Source organism: Colletotrichum paranaense (assembly GCF_030867605.1).
Source record: "Colletotrichum paranaense strain IMI 384185 chromosome Unknown Scaffold_8.1, whole genome shotgun sequence".
Taxonomy (NCBI): domain Eukaryota; kingdom Fungi; phylum Ascomycota; class Sordariomycetes; order Glomerellales; family Glomerellaceae; genus Colletotrichum; species Colletotrichum paranaense.
The window spans coordinates 613,498-632,035 of NW_026848966.1; the positions used below are offsets into that span (position 1 = coordinate 613,498).

Below are 18,538 nucleotides of genomic sequence, written 5' to 3' on the forward strand. Positions count from 1 at the left end.
AGCGTGCCAGCGACTAGGATCCGGGACATTGACAGCCCGACCGGAGCGACGGCGTGCCGGGATAGGTATCGGTGTGCCGTAATAGCAAACCTGGCAAAGTCCTTCCAACCATCAGATCAGTGGGAGGCTGGGGGCCTAGGGCCATGGGCGCCATCCCCTGGCCCCGACTAGGTACCCAAGGATTGTATGCTCCAACGGCATCAAACTTTGAGGGTGCTCTTGAGAGTTCACGCACCAAGTGATGGGGGCTTGAAGACTGGCAAAAGTAAGACTGGCGCACTGGATAGAAGGGAAGCTTCGGCGCCGGCTTGGGGAAAGCTGCTAAACCTGAATAGCTGTGCGGCTGAGCTTGCTGAGTTGGATCAGAGGACGGCGGCAAGTAGGGGTGCTCCCTGTCTGGCCTATTGCACGACCACGGGGCTTAGCATGGCTGCTGTGCTACGCCTCGCGACGGCTGGTTTCCATTCAGTGAGATATTGTGGGAACAAGATTATCTCGCGTAGGGTTAGTAGGGTACGAGGCATGGCTCGGAACGAGAGGTCTCCCTCACCCAACTGTCTGCAGATGGCGTCCTCGGGTTCAAGTCTTGATGTATCTCGCAGGTAGTCGTACGAGGATGGGATTGCAGGTACAGCTGTGGCATCGGTCGGTCTTCCAGCTGGTGCTCTCGAGACGGGAAAAGATTGACGTGAGCAAGGCTTTTTGCTTCTTTGGCAGCGAGAGCGAAGAAGGGGTGAGGCCTCTTGCATCTGCATCAATATTCTGTAAGGTCGAGCGCTAAGCGGAATGCTGACGTATCTAGAGAATTCGAACACGAATGTCTCGCTGGAAACTGAAAGCCCAGTTCACTGTGCAGCCATACATCTTGAGCGCTTCCGTGAGGAACATACTGTGTAAAGGGACAAGGAGGGCGAGGGCAAGGGAAGACTTTGGATGGCAATGACTATCTATCTTATCTGAGTAACGGAAGGTGCATTTCGATGTTCTTACTTCCTGCCATTTGGCAAGGCGGGAGGGAAATTGGCAGGAACCCAAGCTTCTCAAGTGCTGACGAACCCAAGGTTCCTTCTTACCTTACCGTACGTGCCTACCTACCTTACTTCTTGCTTCCTTGACCTGGCGGGGTACCTTAGCCACAAGAGAAAGAAGAACCAGGAAAGAGAGGGGAAACGCGAGATGCTTGCCTATCTACGAGGTATGTTTCCGTAGGCTACCTTAAGGCTTCCTCTAGTTACAGTTACACCACTCACCCCCACGTTCCTCCCCAGATACGATTACCAGGACAAAGGAAAGAGCCGTGGGTTCGCGATTGATCCGACGTACCTTACCTTCGAGCGCTTCTGGGCCAGATTCACCAAGGAAAGGGAAGTAGACTGGCAAAGAAAATGGCAGCACTTTTCGATCTCTGAACTGATGCCTCCGATTCCTGAGTTGTCATGACCCAGCCCGAAGGAAAAGCTACCGGCCAGACAAGGTCTTACAGACGGCGAGCTGCAGGTGCGGATGCCTCCCCGGCGTCAAGGGCACATCATGTACCTCGAGGTACTTGGTGCTGCGTATGGAGTACCCGTACGGAGTACACTCAATTCCCAAAGTCCTACGTCAAAAGTCCTGCATTGCGATCCTACCACTAGGTAGGTATGTAGGTCCAGTCAGACTCATCCCTTCCATTGAATCCTGGCCCTGAGACGCCTTGCTCGTCTGCTTCTCTAGTTTCTACTAGGCCCCTCAATAATTCTCAGGGTTCGAAGAGCCAGTATCCAGAGACACAATCCCTCATTGCTCGTCATAGGTTCCATGGCACTATGATCATTGGGCGTTGATAGTGCTCGTGTTCCTATACGGATACAGATAAGGCGAGCTGTGCCCCATGACGCTAAAGTCCTTGACTGACTTTGGCCACAGACATCCGATGGTTGACACCTGAAGCCCTGGAGTTCCTGCAAAAGGACTCAGCCAAACATGAATAGATGTTGCCGGATTTCTGGGTCCCAACTCCCCGCAGCGAGGTCTCGTCGCAGACCGACGATTAAGTCCATACCCTGTCTTAGTTGTCCCATTTCCCAACGCCTAGCAAATTCGCAACCACGCATCGGGAATCCCGTCCCCAGTTTTCTCCACGAAAGTCACATCAGCATGTTCCCTGCCCTAACAGCTGGCGCTGGCTCGTCAGAGCGTGTCAGCTGTCAGACACCTCTGACGGGAACAGCAGGGCTAGGGTAATTAATTGTTTATTCCTTTGCAGGCACCAAGATTGCGGTCGACTGACTGTCCTTGATGTTAGGTCTTCCCACAGGCCGTTTCAGTGTGATCGCTTGCATCCTTCATCATCCAGGTACAGCAAGTATCCGCCCGGGGTTGAGACATTGATATCCAGCTCGAGCTTCGCCGTCAACCTTGTCATGTCTTGTCATTCTACGGGGGTGGGGATGGGCAGACAAAAAACCCCGACAGACGTCGTCCAATGTTTTGGGGTCTTTGAGTCTCTGACACGGACACCAGCGAGAAACCAGTCTCGAGATGCCTCGTGTAGATGGCTACGGCCCCCTCCTCCGCCCGGGTCCCAGACGTTGACAACGGCGACGGAAGACGGGACGAAACCCGTCGGTGATCTGATCTGGCCGCAGACGAGACGAAAGCTGGCCAGTCAAGCACTCCAAGGAAGGTATCCTATTCAGCTAGGTATCGCACGATGCTTTGTGTGCTGAGATGCAAGTAGTGCGTGTTCTGTACCACTTGGAGGTGGGAAGGTCCTGCAATGCATGTTCGTCGTACATGGATGGATACGTTGGAGGTACACACAGAGCCCAACTCGGTACTTTGTGTGTTCCTTACACACTTGCGAAGTGAGCTCTTAGGAAGTACACACGGGGCTCCAGTGCTCTGCAGCCAGTCTGAACCGGCGCAGTCCAATCCAGAGGCAGCATTTGGGGCCATTGAGCGCCCTCTCAGCCTTACACTGCCCAGAAAGCGACCCGAGGGGGGGTTCCTCCACCTAGCGCACCCGCAGCTTGTTTTAGTGCCATCAGCTGGCTGGCGGGAGTATTCATGGGTACCTTAGTAATAGCATCGCCGGACCACCGTCTGGCTGAGGATCCCGGTCGATGTCACTTTCGCAGTTGATGGCAGCAGAGAGTGACATGTGTCGTCGGAAGGGTTCCCCACTCCAGGTACACAGTTGACAGTCATCGCACAGGACTTCCTTTCGCACCTCACCTCAAGGTTTCCTTCCATGTTGGATGCGCCAAAACGGGGGGCACAGGGCAGGAAGCAAGCAAGCAAGCAAGCACTCGTTGGAACATGGGCTGGGACCAAGGAAGGTGTGAGGGCGAGGGCGAGGGCGAGGGCAAACGGGGTGGTCCTTTGAAGCAAAGCGAGACCGTAAAAAAGAACGAAACGAGACGAGACAATTCAATTTGGCCAGCAGAAGGACTAAGAAACAGCTAGCTTTTTGTATGCGTACGGATAGATGGGCAGGCAGGATATCCAAGACCGTACTCGAGTACCCTTGAATAAGACCAAAACAATGTACTCCTCAACAGGTTGGCCTATCGGTCTTGATTCCTTGACCAGAGAGAAGCTGAATACCTAGCACAACGAACAGCAGCAGGCTATGGCTTCTCTCCCTCTCATGGTGGCTTCATCTTGTTTACCTTACCTTACCTTACCTTAGTGCACCCGTGTGTGCTACCTCCTGCTCGTGTTGCTCTTACGGATTCCATACCTGGACACCCGACCCCGCGTCCAGCCGCCCAGCCCACCTTTGCGTGAGCCTCTTTCTCCTCCAGGTTGTCTCTACCTAGGTACCTAGCGACGAAGGAAGGAAGCGTCTCGTACCGCCCATGGTCGCTTTCCCTCGTCGCCCTCCTCTGCATGCCTAGCCCGCCTTCCTGCCTGCTTGCTTCATCACAGCTCATCGTCACCGTTTCCGACTTCCGAATCTCACCTTCTTCGACATTTTCAACTCATCGTCTTCACGGCAGCACTTTGCACCCTTGTTTTCGTCTTCTTCAATACACCGTCAGCAAGCAACGCATGCTTACCGTCCCGCGCCTGAGCTACATCAAAGTCTCATCTACGCCAGACAGCTATCCTTTCTCGCCAAGGCAGAGTAAGCGAGCGAAGGGCTGAAAAGGTACCTATCCGTACATTTTGTTGCTTTCCTGGGTGCCTCACAATTGCAAGTCCTCCTGCTCCTGTTGCTTGTCGTCGTCTTGGCCAAAAGAAAGAGACAGAAGAGCTCCCATCTTAATCCACCAACCCAATTCACCATCCCCGTCGTCCATCAGAACTTACCTTACCTTACCTTGTTGAATCCTCTCACATCTGCTCGCATTCACTCATACGCAGTCTCTCTTCAACTGGTCCGGCACTCTCCCACACACTCTCTCACAATCAATCCCCTTCGCTTTCTTTCTCTCTGCCCATTGCCGTGTGCCCTCTGCTATACTACATTACGAATACCTACCTTACTGTTGCTGCTGCTCCTTCCGTTGCACCGCTTTGTACGGAGTAGGTACGGCACACCTCAACCCGCATCATCCCAGAAACGGCGGATTCATTCAAGCGCCCACGGTGGTCCACGGTCCACGAAGGACGGCCCACGCTGCACGCTCCACCCCCTCCACCCCCCATTCCCAGCAAGCACCGCATTCTATTTTCTCACTCCTTCCCACTTCTTTTTTTTTTTCTCCCCCTTCGCCTTCCCGTCTTTCGTCTTCGTTCTCGTCCTGTCAAGCTCCGAGCCCCGTTGCAGCAAGCAGCAGCAGCAGACCCAGCAGGCCCAGCAGCTGTGTGTGTGTGTGAGAGAGAGAGAGAGAGAAAGAGTCCTAGGATTTCTGGTCCCTTTCCCAGACCTGCAGAAAAAGGTTCTTAGCCAAGTCCTAAAAAAGGGTTCTTGACTTTTTCTCTGCTGACCTAAGAACCGTGACTTGACCTGCGTCTGACTTGAAAGTTGACCGGGACGGACCACCACTGCCTACTACCAAAAAATCACCACCCACCCCCTCCCCCTCCTCCTCTTCACTCCCCCCAACCCCGACACCCCAGCCCAAAAGTCCAAGCCCAAGCCCAGCAGCCGCAGCAACAAGTCCTAAAAGTCTAAGCCCAGGCCATCCAATCCATCATCCCGCCGATTATTACTCGAGTACGACCAAGAGCACCACCACCGCTCCTCTCTGCTGCTCTGCTCTGCTCTGCTCTGCTCTGCTGCACCGCACCACGCACCCGCACCCGCACGGCTGCCGACGCCCTGCAACCCAAATCGATATACCCTCTGCTGGTCCTGCCCACCTTGGGCCCTCGCTTTTCTCCCTCTTCTCCTCCCCGACCCAGTAATCCCATATGAGCTTTTCCAACTCCCGCCTGAAAGGCTTTGGTTTCGGCAAACGCAAGTCAACTGCTAGTATCCAGACACCCGATCCGAACCAAACCCCAAGCCCGACCCCTCCTCCTCAGGGTGGTCACCCCTCCGGTGCCCCTCAAATACCGCAACAGATTCCCGTCCGCCCAGGCTCCATTGCCTCGACCTCTTCCGCTTCAATCGCTCCCATGAATCAACACCCAGGCGCCGGTAACCGGCCTCCGAGCTACTCGGCCAACTTTCCTCAAGGCGGTCCTCCTCCCATGGGTCGCACCAGCCCCATGACGGGTCAAGGTCCGGCTCGCACCCCGCCTTCGCAGATGGTTGGCGGTCCTCCTCCCATCAACACTGGTGCTCCCGTCGCCGGTTACCCCCCTCAGCTTCCTCCCATCGGCGGTCAGGGACACCCCATGGGCGGTCCTCCTCAGTACGGCGGCGGCGGCGGCGGTGGCTATCCTCCCCCGGGTCCTCCTCAAGGTGGGCCCATGGCACAGTACCAGCGAGGCGGCAGCGCGGCCGAGGTGGAAGGCAACAGCAGGAGTAAGGCTCAGCTGATTGTCGGTATCGATTTCGTACGTGGACTCTTGGGATCAAGACAATGTTTGTCATATGCCGCGTTGCTGACATGACCCACAGGGTACGACTTTCTCCGGTGTGGCGTTTGCTTTTGCGACAAACAACGAAGCCAAGGAAGACATTATAACAGAATGGCCTGGCGCTGGTTCATACACGAAGCAAAAGGTAGGAAGAACTTAGGGGTCCCCAGACATAGACAAAGCGTGATGCGTTTTGCTCTTGTACTTTGCTGACGCTCTTTTGTCTCTCTAGATCCCCACGGTTCTCTACTACGATCAGTACCAGAAGGTTGTTGGCTGGGGTCCCGACATCGCCGACGCCCTCGCCCCTACTGGATACCCAAAGCCCGGCGTGCAAAAGGTCGAGTGGTTCAAGCTGCAGCTCATGCTATCCGGCAACACATATATCGACCCCATCAACCTGCCTCCTCTGCCTCCTGGAAAGTCCGAAATCGATGTTGCGGCCGACTATCTGTTCAAGCTCCGCCAGGCTATGCGCTCGGCTCTGCAAAAGACTCTCGGTGAAGTATTCAACCGTGAGGAGCGGAACATTCGTTACTATCTCACCGTCCCTGCCATTTGGAACGATGCAGGAAAGGCCGCCACCAGAGCTGCTGCTATCCAGGCCGGTTTCCTGAGAGACGAAAACGACAACCGGCTGACGCTAGTTTCCGAGCCGGAAGCTGCTGCTATTTTCTGTTCCAAGACGGGACTCTTGAACCTCAAGGTCCACGACGCCGTGCTGATTGTCGATTGTGGCGGTGGTACTGTCGATTTGATCGCGTACGAAGTCGAGGAGGAGAACCCCTTCACCGTTGCCGAGTGCACGGCAGGATCTGGTGATTCTTGCGGTTCAACAGCGCTGAATCGCAACTTCAGCAACATCCTCCGCACCAAGATTCGCAAGATGAAGCTGCCCGACGGATCCAAGACGGCCGGCCGCGTGTACGCCAAGTGCATCATGGACTTTGAGAACCGTATCAAGGCCGATTTCCGCAACAACGGTCAGAAGTGGGCTGTCGACGTTGGTATTGAGGCCGAGTTCCCCGAGGCCGGCATCGAGGAGGGCTACATGACGTTCACCAACGAGGAGATTCTGCAGTGCTTCGAGCCCGTTGTTAACCGCATTCTCGAGCTCGTCAGAAACCAGATCATTGCCATCCAGGCCCAGAACCGGACGTTGCAAAACATTCTCGTTGTTGGTGGATTCGGTGCCTCCGAGTACCTCTTCCAGCAGATCAAGCTCCACGTTCCTCCCCAGTTCCAGTCCAAGGTCGTCCGTCCCATGGACTCCGTGGCCGCTATCGTCAAGGGTGCTGTTACTGCCGGCATCACCGAGCGCGTCGTCACACACCGTGTTGCTCGTCGTCACTACCTCATGGCCACCTTGCAGCCCTTTAAGGAAGGATACCATCCCGAGGCCTACCGTGTGCCATCCCTCGATGGCAAGGACCGCTGCAAGTTCACCCGTCAAATCTTTGTGCAAAAGGGTCAAAAGGTCAAGATTGGCGAGCCTGTCAAGGTCTCGTTCTTCCGTCAAGTTGCACCAGGTGCGACGCTCATGTACGAGGACATTCTGTACGCCTGCGATGATGATGTTTGCCCTGAGTATACTAAGGATCCTCGTAAGTTCAATAATGGATTTTCACAATTGACCATTGCTAATCTCGGACACAGGCATCAAGGAAGTTGTCACCCTGACTTCGGACCTGTCGCGGAAGAACCTAGAGAAGGACTTTGAGAGAATGGACACACCACAGGGCACATTTTACCGTGTCTACTTTGACATTTACCTGACGCTCGACGGATCCGAATTCAGCGCAGAGCTGGTGTGCCAAGGCGAGGTCATGGGCCGCTGCAGAGCGCGCTTCAGGTAAAGACGGTGTCGGAAGAAAGAGGGGAGAGAGAGGGGAGAGAGAGGGGGAGAGGGGGGAGAGCGAGAGACTGGTAATGTTTGCTTGCTTGCATTGGGCATTTCGTTTCCATACACTCGGATGATACCTCGAAAAGGTGATGGGGCCCAGAAGGACAGCCCCGAGGCTGATAATGGCCGAGAGTACATATCACGAAGAGACCTCCCAGAACAGATGACTGGAAGACGAGGATTGGATTTTGGAGGTTTTTATGACGCGGAAGGATTATGGCCTATTGTCAAGTGTTGTAGACGCACGACACTCCCCGCTTGGGAGAAATCAAGATTTTTTTCAAAAGACTATAGTTTCCTGACGGGGTTGTAGGGAGATCCACCCAAGTCCGGGGAAAGGTCGTATCCAAGCCTGATGAAGCCATCACCCTTCATTCCAACTGCCCAGAACCTAAGGTTCACACTCACACACCGTTGGACCTGAGCCGGTTTAGTTCTTGGATTTTGAAGGTCTTCCGTAAGGGGGAAGGGATCTGAGCTTCTGCATTTTTTTGGCTGCAATTGCGGAATACATGGGAACTTGCTATAGGTAGGTATATATCTAACCAGCTCTTAAGCAAATTTTGTTTGGTCGACCAGAACAAGACTTGCCAAGAATTGTGTTTTGCGAGCTGGGAGCGCCACGTGGAGTGGAGGATCATGGATGCCGGCTAGCGGTTTTCGGGATCAAAACACACCCTAATCCTGTATCCTTACTTGTGAGGGACCAAGTCCTCTATTTTGACGAAGGTTCATGACCACGTTCATGATGGCTAAGAGCAACGTTGTGGGGGCTATGCCGAAAGATAAGACAGCGACTGACCTGATGTATTTTTGAGGGGAGAACAGCGAGAGACTACTTGAGAGGCTGACCGGTCATAACATGCTCTGACTCAGCCACAGCAACTTCAACGTGTGGAGACTGGAGGAGCTGCGTCCCGCTGTTCACTGGCCCAGTTGGCCAACGGCGCGGGGGAGCAAAAGCCAAGCAAGGAAGGCCCTGGTCACTACCGAGCCGAAGTAGACCAGATCAACCCCGGTCAGTGCCAGTGGGAAACCGGGCAGCCAGTTGCTCCTGCGTCATCGTCTGAACATGAACCGCTGGGAAGTTCGACCCAAGGTCGGGCCCTGCATCTTGCACCTTTCGACAACCGACAGTGGCAGCAGGTAAATGGGACGAGCCAATACCCCCTCAGTTGGTAAGGTAAGTATGCGGCGAATACAGCAAGTAAAGTACTGTAGTTCAGGAGGTAATGTCATTATGCGATGGTGTGTTGTTCTCTCTTCTTGAACTTCGACGTCTCATCAACCTCGGGTCACTCGAGGCTATCGTATGCCACGAAAACCTCTACGTCGTACCCTACTACAAAACTTGACGACGGTCCCTTTCTGCATCATTAGTGCCAGATAACGCTTGTCTATTAAGCGCGAAAGAAAATAACCTACTTTTCCTTTCCCTGCCCTACGAACCCAGTTCCTGTTCCACCCTTCCGTGCCCGTCCAACCAACCTGCGTCTCCCACCTGGTCGAACTCTGACGCTACATCGCGCGTGCAGGGATAATCAGGAATTGGCCCCTGGATCAGCCAGGCCGATCTCACCTCTGGGCATATCCCGCCGCCCCTTGCTTTTGCTCATTCGCTCTCACGTCGACGCTCCCGTACGTCACTCGGCGCAGGTCCGTCGCAGTCTATTGGTGGGCGTCTGATTGCTCAACATCGTTGGGTGCTGGCGGTCATTATATCTACCTCCAGATCGTCGTTCGAGTACCGCGGAAGCTTGGATCCTTCTGAATCATGAATTGTCACAGCATCCCAGCGTAAATTAACATTGGACCCTTTCAAGTCGACGAATTACACGACTTGTCATCACTCTCAGTTTTGCTATTTCTCTTGAGCTATACCAAAGACTTGTCAGAGAAGCCGGCCTACGAAACCATGAGACCTTCATCGTCTTCGAGGAGAGGCGACAAGCGACCTTCGAGGACAAACCAGAGCCTCTTCTTCGCGCTGGCCATATCCTCGCAGCTATCAGCAGCCAACGCTATCGTGTTCCCAAGCTATCACCCCAACTACAAGACCGACTACCTTCAACTGAACAAGCGGTACAACCCCGCCAGACGAGGCCCACCCGAGGACTGGAATGGGAGAATCCCCTTGAAGGTCACCAACTCATGTCCTGACACGATCTGGCCCGGCATCACAACGCAGCATGGCGTCGGTCCTGGAATCGGTGGTTTCGAGCTTGCCTCGGGTGACAGTCGAGACATGTGGGTTGGGCCAACTTGGCAAGGCCGCGCTTGGGGGAGAACCAATTGTACCGTCAATGGAGAGTCGGCAGGCTGCGAGACGGGTGATTGCTTTGGAAAGCTTGACTGTGAATTCAGTGTAAGTCTCGCCCTCTCGAATGCGACAGACGATGGCTAATCAACCTAGGGTGCTGTTCCCGCAACTCTCGCCGAGTTCAACTTGGCCGGCGGTGTCTCTGGACGCCAAACGTTTTACGATATCTCCCTGGTCGATGGCTACAACATCCCTGTGGGCATCAACTACATCCCCGCCGAGAACACCACTTATATCCCGCCAAATCTGACCAACTGTGCCTGCATCGCAACGACAGGCTTCCTGTCACAACGCGCGGCAAGCGGCACCGTCTACACCAACAGCACATACCCTGTTCCTTGGGAACCGACTGAGTCCAACGAGAGTTCCAAGGACTGGTGCCCATGGCCACTGCTATCCAACCCGCCAGACAAGCCCGGCGACGGTGTCTATCCCTATCCCGATGACAATATTCAGCGTCCGACCTTCAGCCCGTGCAAGAGCCAATGCGCGGCCACGAACTCGGATCACGACTGTTGTATAGGCAAATGGCATGACCCCAATAAGTGCAAGCCAGGCTTGTACTCCAGACACGCCAAGGCTCTGTGCCCCGACGCATACAGCTTCGCCTTTGACGACCAAACATCGACCTTCATCATCCCATCAGGCGGCGGCTGGGAGGTTGTCTTCTGCCCCGCTGGAAGGAGCACTAACATTCTCCGGACCATGGGACCGCAGCTGTTCGAGCTCGCGAGCGCCGGGTTCCTGAGCCAGAAGAACCTGGACCTGGTTAAGAATCAATCCTACATAGAGTCTGAGAGCGAAAAGAACGCTGCTCCAGGCCTGGCTTCGTCGTCTCTGTGGGCCATCTGTGCGGCGGCTACAACCGCTGCCATGCTGTTGGGTTGGTAGATGCCTTGGGGTTGTTTGCTTTTTTTGCTTTCTCTGGAATAAGCACGACGGGGCTGGACCCACGCAATCTGCCGTGCTTCTTTGCAACTTTGGGACTTTTGGCATTGGGATACCCTGGAATGATTGTACGAGGCATGGACGATAGACGCATGGCGCAAGACGATGATACAGAGGCTCAACAGTGTGTGCTAGAAGACACTATAGCCGCAACCTTCCTTTCGAGTACCTAGAAAACTTATACCCATGATAAATACAATACACTTCATACTTTATAGAGACTGTGCTTTTCATGAATGAGGCGACCATGAGAAGCCGCCGTCATCCTATGCGTTCCGAATGAGGACCACAAGATCGTAACCAGATTTCTAATCATTGAGGAAACAAACGTTTACCGAAGCTTACTTGCAAGCTCAGTCACTGGTAGTTGTGTGCGACAAGCGGAGAGTTTTAACCTTTCGGAAGGGAACCGACGGAGACGGGGATCTGCCGCCGCGGACCCGGGCCAGAGTGTGCACATATCATTATCAGGTATGCTCTCATCTCAGAAAGACCATTTCTTGAATATTGGATACTTCAAAAGTAGGCATGAATCCATTATACTCTAGACCTGAACAGGAACACCTTGGCAACTACTGGAAAATTTGGATTGCAATAATGTACCTCGAAAAAAACTCGGCTCAATGTTCCCGACTCTGTTTATCTATCCTCATCTCGCTCCATCTCTCCATCTCATGGTACTTGTGACGTGTTTTCTGTTTTCTGTCTTTCTCGTGAGATGAAAGCCGCCCCCCCCCCCCCCAAAAAAAAAAAAACACCTTGACCCATGAATCGTGACACTGGAAAAAAAGTCTAACAGTTGTGAAATTCTTTTCTTTCTCTTTCCTTCCTACATCGCCTCTTTCCTTCTTGTCTCTCTCTCCGTACTCCGTACTGCCGTGTTGTTTTTGTACGTGTCTTGACCCTCGCCTCTTCTTACCCCCCGTCATCTAATGCGAAGGGGTTGATGGGAAGAGGCGAGGGGTTGACATGGAACAGATGTACCGGCGAAAAAAAGGGCAACCAACTTGTGCTCGAAATCTGCAAAATCCTCCCTCTTCTCTGCCTTTCACCGTGAGGTCATCAAAACGCCCTTACAACCATAAGACTTCAGCCCTTGCGCGCGGCACGCTCCCTCCGTCTCCGATCCCACTCGGCCCTCTCCTCGTCATCACTACCACTAAACTCGGCATCATCGTCACTCTCCTCGTCGTGGGCGTACCCCGCAGGCACAGGAGGCGCAGCAGAATTAGGAATCGCAGGAGGCGCACCAGGGGGCGCCGACGCCGGCGGCGCACCACTCGCACCGCCCTTGCTCTTCTTGCCCGCAGACGAAGAGTCCACGTTGATAAAGTCGCCCGCGTTGAGCGAGGCGTACTCGTGCTTCTGGATGAGTTCGCGGAGGGCCGGGTTGCGGGGGTCGACGAGCTGGAGGGGGGTGAGGCCGCCCTTGTTCTTGATGCGTGGGCTGGAGCCGGCTTCGAGCATCATGTCGACGAGGGCGTTGCCGAATTCGCGGTTGGCTTGGGATTCGTTGTTGATCCAGCGGATGGCGCTGTGGAGGGGTGTGTCGCCTTCTTGGCGGTTGATGGGGTCGCATTCAAAGTTTGGTTGGTCGAGGAGGAGGTCGATTATGTCGTCTGTGGGAGGGTATTAGAATTAGCATTCTGCCTTTATATAGTTATGAGGGGGATGGTGTGAGAGAGGAAGAAAGTCAGCGGTGTTGAGGGAAGTTTCGAGTGTCGAGATAAAGTGCGTGATGGCAAGACGTACAGTTCCCTCGGGAGGCAGCTTCGTGGTAGAGGTGGTTTCCCATGACGGTGGTGGTCTCATTCAGGATGCGGGAGAGCTCATTCTCGTCTTTGATGCCGGCGATGACGTCGTTGAAGAGTTCAGTGTTGTCGCGCCGCGCGGCCTCGATGAGGAGTTCCTTGACGGAGGCGCCCTGCAGGTATCGTGTCAGCTCTTTACTTTACATTTCTTGCGAGGGGAATGCTTCGGTGTGGTGGAGAAGTGGGCGAACGAACCTCGTGCTCCTCGTGATCCCCTGCCATGGTTGTGGAGTTGTGTATGTATGTGGGTGTGGGTGTGCGGTTTTGTTCACGACGAGGCTATCGTGGGGATGGAGGCGTTCTCGGGGACGAAGGGGAAATGACGAGGGTTTGCTGTTGCCGTGCTGTGCTGTGCTGTGCTGGGTAAGGAAGGTGGTGTTTCGAATTGGCCTTCCGTGCTGGGTCGGGGAGACGTCGCTTTTGGCGGGGTTCGTGGATCGGAGGTCACGGCGGGAAGGAGTTGAGGTAGAAAGGACGGTGAGGGGTAAAAAGTATGTAGTGGTGCCCTGGTGGTCGTTCTTTTCTCAAGGTGCGTTATCGTAGGGGGGAAGTGAGGGGCGATAGGCCAGGTACGAAGGGCTCGTCCAGGGCGGTGAATATGTGAGGTTGCGGGAGAAGAATACCGCACAGTGGATGAAAGAGGAAGAAAGTGAGTCGCGCAACGTCCGATCGCGCTGTGAGGTAGATCTGGGTTCGGGGAGATGTTGCGAGTCGTCACTTGAACTTTGGGCTCCGTTTGGCTTTCAGATGAGAGTGAGGTGCAGCTACGTAGGTACCCAAACTTCCTTTCTACACAGTACCTTACCTATGCAAAGGCTCGTGGGGCTGAGAGGCTACGCGGCAGTTTCCAGGTTTGTGGTGTCAAGGAGGTGGCAGTGATCGCCAAACCCCTGATCCAGAACAGAAGGGCCTAATTTAGCACCTTAGGTACCGTGAAAGGCGCCCAAGTCACTTCCCGTCCCTCCGAATACGTCCAGTTACTTGCTAGGTGGCCCAGCAAGGTAAACCTCTGCAGCAGCAGCTTGTTGCAGCGCTTACAACGAACAAAGGGCCAGCAATCTTGGAAACAGTCCGCCAACCCCGCTATTTGCACTTCAGGTGGACGGACGGGACGGGTAAGGCGGGGTGAGAACGGGTGCCTCTTGGAGGGGCACGGAACATTATTGCGGCCGGGTTCCGGCGGGTTGGACTCCTGTACCGTTTTTCAACCCCCCTACATGACGCTGGTCGCTGGTGACTGTTCCCCGGCTGGTGAATGGCGGCTTCGTCCCCCACCGTCACATTCGAGGCCCGCTGAATTTTCCAGGACAATCACACCGAGGAGCGATTTCGCGGTGAGCTGAGCACATCACCAAGCAGCAAACCATACCTCCGTGACCATTCAATTGCTCGCACAAACAACCGCTGCGTAATTGCAAACCACACATACCGCCAAGATGTTGCTCTGTGAGACTCCAAAGCTCCCGTCCTCCCACCCCTCCTCCTCTTTCTATCAAGCGCTTTTCGCTAACAAGACAACAAAAACCCAGTCTGCCCCAACTGCGCCAACATCCTCACCGTCTCCGCCTACGCTGGCGTGCGCAACCGCCTCGAGTGCCGAACCTGCCCCTTTGAGCACGCCATCACCGAACCGATCTACTCCCGCCGCGACTTTGAGCGCAAGGAGCGCGAGGACGTCTTTGGCGGGCCGGGCGAGTGGGACAATGCCGACAAGGCACGCGCACAGTGCCCCAAGGACGGCTGCAACGGCGAGGAGGCCGCCTTCTTCCAGGTCCAGATTCGTAGTGCTGATGAGCCTATGACTACGTTCTACAAGGTATGCTGTTGTCGATGTCTCTTATTGATAGGGCGGACTGCTGACTGGGTGTGTTTGCAGTGCATGTCGTGCGGAAACAGATGGAGAGAAAACTGATGCTGGACGAGAGGGAGGCTTTGGGATTTTTCACTGGGCATTGCGAGGCGTTGGGGACGATGTGTGGATTTGTTCTTGTTTGGTCCTGCTATACGCAACGCGCTGCAGCTGCGTTTCTATGTTTTGGAAACTTGTTCAGAGGCTGCTTTCCCTAGTGGATCGCTTCCGCAAAGCGAGTCTTTGTCTACGACTTGCTTGATCATATGACTGACGGTTCCCTATGACCCTGCCCTATCTTGGTCATTAAATTCGTGATATGTCTGCTGTCATGCTGCTTCAGGCCCGCGCGCGTCTCCCCCCCTCAGGTCGCCTCATATCGCGAACGGTCCTTGGCTCCTCGATCCCATGGTCTCTAATGCTAGCCGTATGCTCGCGGCAAATCTCGCAGACACCCAAGGCTTGTCGTCCCAATCCATGAAAAGAACAGGAACCAATCGCGTGATTACCAATGGCGTGCCCATGTGACACTCCCAAACTCTGAAGGCGCATTCCGTCCAAAGCCTCACGCATCGCTCCGGTGCCAGTCGACCGCAGCCCGCATCCCGTCGTCCATCAGCCTCTGCACGAGATCGGGACTGATGACGTCCTGCCGGAATTGCTCCTGCTGCAGGAGCTCGAGGTGCTTGAGCGTCGGGCCGGGGTACATGAGGTACTTTAGGTACGGCGGGCGGGTCCAGTACTGCAGGTAGGCGAGGTAGGCGACGAAGTCGGGGCGGGTGAGGAGTTTCTGGGTCGCGAGGTGGTTTAGGTAGAGGGGATTCGCGAGTGATTGGACGAACTGCGCGCGAGTGAGGAGGTTAGCGGAGGCTCTCTCGCTTCTCATGATTGATTTCGTCATTGTGTGTTCCATGTTGTTGCGATGGGGGAGTAGAGTGCGCGCGCGAGGATGGGTGCCTTTGGGAGATGAAGAAAGGGTGTGTAATTACCTCGAGCTCGATTTCGAATCGCGTGTAGCCGCCGTAGACTGGTTCATTGTCGGGCGGAGGGGGCGGTTGATCTGGTACTGTTGTCGCCATTGTCGCAACTGGTGGTGTGTGTGTGTGTGTGTGTGTGTGGGAGGGATGCGATTGTGAAGTTCGGGGGATCTAATGCAAGGTAGATTGGAGTCCATGGACGGAAGTGGAGACTGAATCTGGAGCTTGGACAGGGGTCCACTAGCTCCTCCAACGGCTGATTGGGAGTGACAGAGCTTGCATAATCAAGTCAACTCAAATCTTTGGGAGTGAAGCCTGAACAGCACTTGGTCCATGATGCTCTCGAGAATATGACCATGTTTGTCCACAAAAGGTAATAATATGAATTAGACCGACTGATAGTCTTCTCTGGCTACCAAGATATGCTGCCAATAGAGGCTAAGTGGGCAGCCACATTACGTTTGGTTCCATACGATTATGTGCCTGATTATGTATCTATCTAGATTCGTGTATGGGGGCCATAGCTTGGCCTCAAAGACAGTTTGTGCGTTTCTCTTCTCTGCAAAAGGTCTCAAACCGACCAGATTTGGGGCAGTTCTCAGTAGTGAGGTGGCGTGAGGTAGGCAGGATTGGTCCAGGGTCAAGATGGATAACCACTGCATACATTATCCCCAAGCGAGCAACGCCTTCATCATGCTCTTCGTGGTTCGCTGCTTACAAGCGGTAAGTAAAACAATATATAGACTGCCAGCCCCCTTTCTCATTCCCGTAACCCTAAAGGAGGAAAATTGTCTTACCCGGCTCCCATCTTCAATGGTATATCATTCAGTGAATATACTCGGAGAACCCCGCGGAACCCCCGACTTCCTGCGTGCCGCTAGAAGCGGAGCAGCAGAAAGAGACCTTCCATCGCATCTTGGGGTCGCCAATTCCTCAGACAAGACCAATGATCTTCTCACGAGTCCACTCTCATCAACACAGCCAGGGAAGTCGACCTCTTGGTTGAAGATACCCCGGAAGAGGACCGTCCAAAATTGCTTATTATATAATAGCAACACAAGGCTCATTCGAGCTAAAAGAGTACATTAGCGAATTTGACTTTGCACAAAAGCCGGTAGCTTGCCAAACACATCGGCCTTTTCAGCGACAATGTCGACGACACGACAACAAATACACTGCTTGTGTTCTTCAAGAGACTGTCAGAATCCCCAAAGCCTCTCAGCACCTCCATCTACCTGAAGAACTCTTGATGGAATCAACACAGAGATTCCGATCTACGATTTCTGGCGGACAAGGTAGCGTCGATAGGTTGACAGACCTGTATCTACTTGCCTTCTCCCACACCCGGTGCACTCAGTAGAGTAGTCTTCGCGCGCAACGTACATCCGAACTACTCATGCGGACTAGATTCACTTCTGGGTAATAGAGATTGCAGTCCCTTCTAGCTCTTGCACGAGATCAGGGTTGCTGACATGTTATGATAGAGAAGTGGACTCTAATACATAATCGGAGGCCGTGCTATGCGCCATATGAGACCTTCTCATGTCATCTACAAACAATAAGTGTCAAGAGACTTTGGAATAATTATCATAGATCAACTCATGCATTCACAAGAATACAATTAGATTCTTGAGCGATAGATTCTCTACTCGAAAATCTTTTCGAGCCAACTTGAAGGCTGTGGGAATCGAATCATAGGGGCCGTCCAAGGATTCCGAAATTTGCTTCACGTCTATCAAACACATCATACTCATCTGAGACGGAACGAATGGGCTCCATGAGAAATTAAGGAAGTTACTCAGGTGAGTGAGTAAGTAAAAGATGCTTCCTCTGGCTCGTCACTGTTCTAGCTCTCAGTAATCACACGAAGTAGTTATGCAGTAGAAGCCAGACTTTACAAAAAGAAAAGAAGAATCAGAGGGGGGACACTGACCTTGTGGTTCATGCCCTTGCCCGGGATCGAATAGCGCTCCCCTCAGTCAACCCAAAGTATGACTTTATAGGAGTATTTGTTTATTAAACCACTCGAACACCTCGCACACAGCTTGGCCTGACTTCACCAACCTACCTAGACGGGCGCTGCTGTACTGGTGACAGAAATGTGACTAGACCCCTTAAATAGGGACATACGCCAGCGATGGAAGGAGAGCTGTTGCGATGGGAAGGAGCGAGGCATTTGATACCTGTGTGGTTGAATGGGAAACCTGAGGCTGAGCGTCGATTTCTTATGTGCGTGATATTATTCAGGCTACCTTATGAAAGTTTAAGACTGACCACCTCAACTCGGATACTTTTCGTGTGCTATGACAGCTGCTTGGATAACATATGGTGGGAGTCGCATGCCATAGACCCAGACAACGGTGGCCTTGAGAGAAGCGGTTGTTCACTTTAAATTCCAGACATACGCCCTTTTGTTGAACCCTCCCATTTTTGTCTCTCTTGCCTTGTCTAAATCTAAATTACAAGAACATGATAGCTATTGGCAAGCTAATGAGTGAATTATCTTCATTGACCTCGCCCTCGCAAGCCAATCATGGTGGTCAACTTGTTATTTCTTTTTGAGTCTATTACTTAATGACATGAAATTAAAAACATGTATTCAAGTAGGAATAATTGCTCTTCAGACCTCAGAATCCATTTCTTATCGATACTTAGTTCTAGTCTACCGTCAATGCATAAGCGGAGCTGGCATACTATATCCTGGAATCTGGTGCTTGTCAGCACATGGCATACAATAGTGATTGTTGCTCTCAAGACATACCAAAAAGCTTC

The 18,538-nt window shown here is 53.5% G+C and overlaps 6 protein-coding genes across 6 annotated transcripts; 3 read left to right on the forward strand and 3 right to left on the reverse strand.

Moving 5' to 3' along the window:
* Nucleotides 1-2,415: 2,415 nt before the first annotated feature.
* On the reverse strand, nucleotides 2,416-3,234 carry CPAR01_10057 (uncharacterized protein; the record flags this gene model as incomplete). The annotated part of the gene is made up of 2 exons (XM_060494320.1): nucleotides 2,416-2,670; nucleotides 3,217-3,234. The coding sequence occupies 2 exons, from the start codon at nucleotides 3,232-3,234 to the stop codon at nucleotides 2,416-2,418; spliced, it is 273 nt and encodes a 90-aa protein (XP_060346502.1).
* A 2,109-nt stretch (nucleotides 3,235-5,343) lies between these two features.
* CPAR01_10058 (uncharacterized protein) lies at nucleotides 5,344-7,814 on the forward strand (the record flags this gene model as incomplete). The annotated part of the gene is made up of 4 exons (XM_060494321.1): nucleotides 5,344-5,934; nucleotides 5,999-6,103; nucleotides 6,191-7,562; nucleotides 7,615-7,814. 4 exons carry the CDS (start codon nucleotides 5,344-5,346, stop codon nucleotides 7,812-7,814), a joined length of 2,268 nt encoding a protein of 755 aa, XP_060346503.1.
* Nucleotides 7,815-9,776: 1,962 nt separating this feature from the next.
* CPAR01_10059 (thaumatin family protein) lies at nucleotides 9,777-11,072 on the forward strand (the record flags this gene model as incomplete). Its single annotated transcript, XM_060494322.1, has 2 exons — nucleotides 9,777-10,226; nucleotides 10,275-11,072. 2 exons carry the CDS (start codon nucleotides 9,777-9,779, stop codon nucleotides 11,070-11,072), a joined length of 1,248 nt encoding a protein of 415 aa, XP_060346504.1.
* Nucleotides 11,073-12,218: 1,146 nt separating this feature from the next.
* CPAR01_10060 (ankyrin repeat protein) lies at nucleotides 12,219-13,162 on the reverse strand (the record flags this gene model as incomplete). The annotated part of the gene is made up of 3 exons (XM_060494323.1): nucleotides 12,219-12,748; nucleotides 12,882-13,053; nucleotides 13,136-13,162. 3 exons carry the CDS (start codon nucleotides 13,160-13,162, stop codon nucleotides 12,219-12,221), a joined length of 729 nt encoding a protein of 242 aa, XP_060346505.1.
* A 1,214-nt stretch (nucleotides 13,163-14,376) lies between these two features.
* On the forward strand, nucleotides 14,377-14,852 carry CPAR01_10061 (transcription factor S-II; the record flags this gene model as incomplete). The annotated part of the gene is made up of 3 exons (XM_060494324.1): nucleotides 14,377-14,386; nucleotides 14,470-14,756; nucleotides 14,817-14,852. The coding sequence occupies 3 exons, from the start codon at nucleotides 14,377-14,379 to the stop codon at nucleotides 14,850-14,852; spliced, it is 333 nt and encodes a 110-aa protein (XP_060346506.1).
* A 502-nt stretch (nucleotides 14,853-15,354) lies between these two features.
* Nucleotides 15,355-15,868, reverse strand: CPAR01_10062 (RNA polymerase II transcription subunit 31 mediator; the record flags this gene model as incomplete). The annotated part of the gene is made up of 2 exons (XM_060494325.1): nucleotides 15,355-15,630; nucleotides 15,779-15,868. 2 exons carry the CDS (start codon nucleotides 15,866-15,868, stop codon nucleotides 15,355-15,357), a joined length of 366 nt encoding a protein of 121 aa, XP_060346507.1.
* Between the last annotated feature and the right edge of the window lie 2,670 nt (nucleotides 15,869-18,538).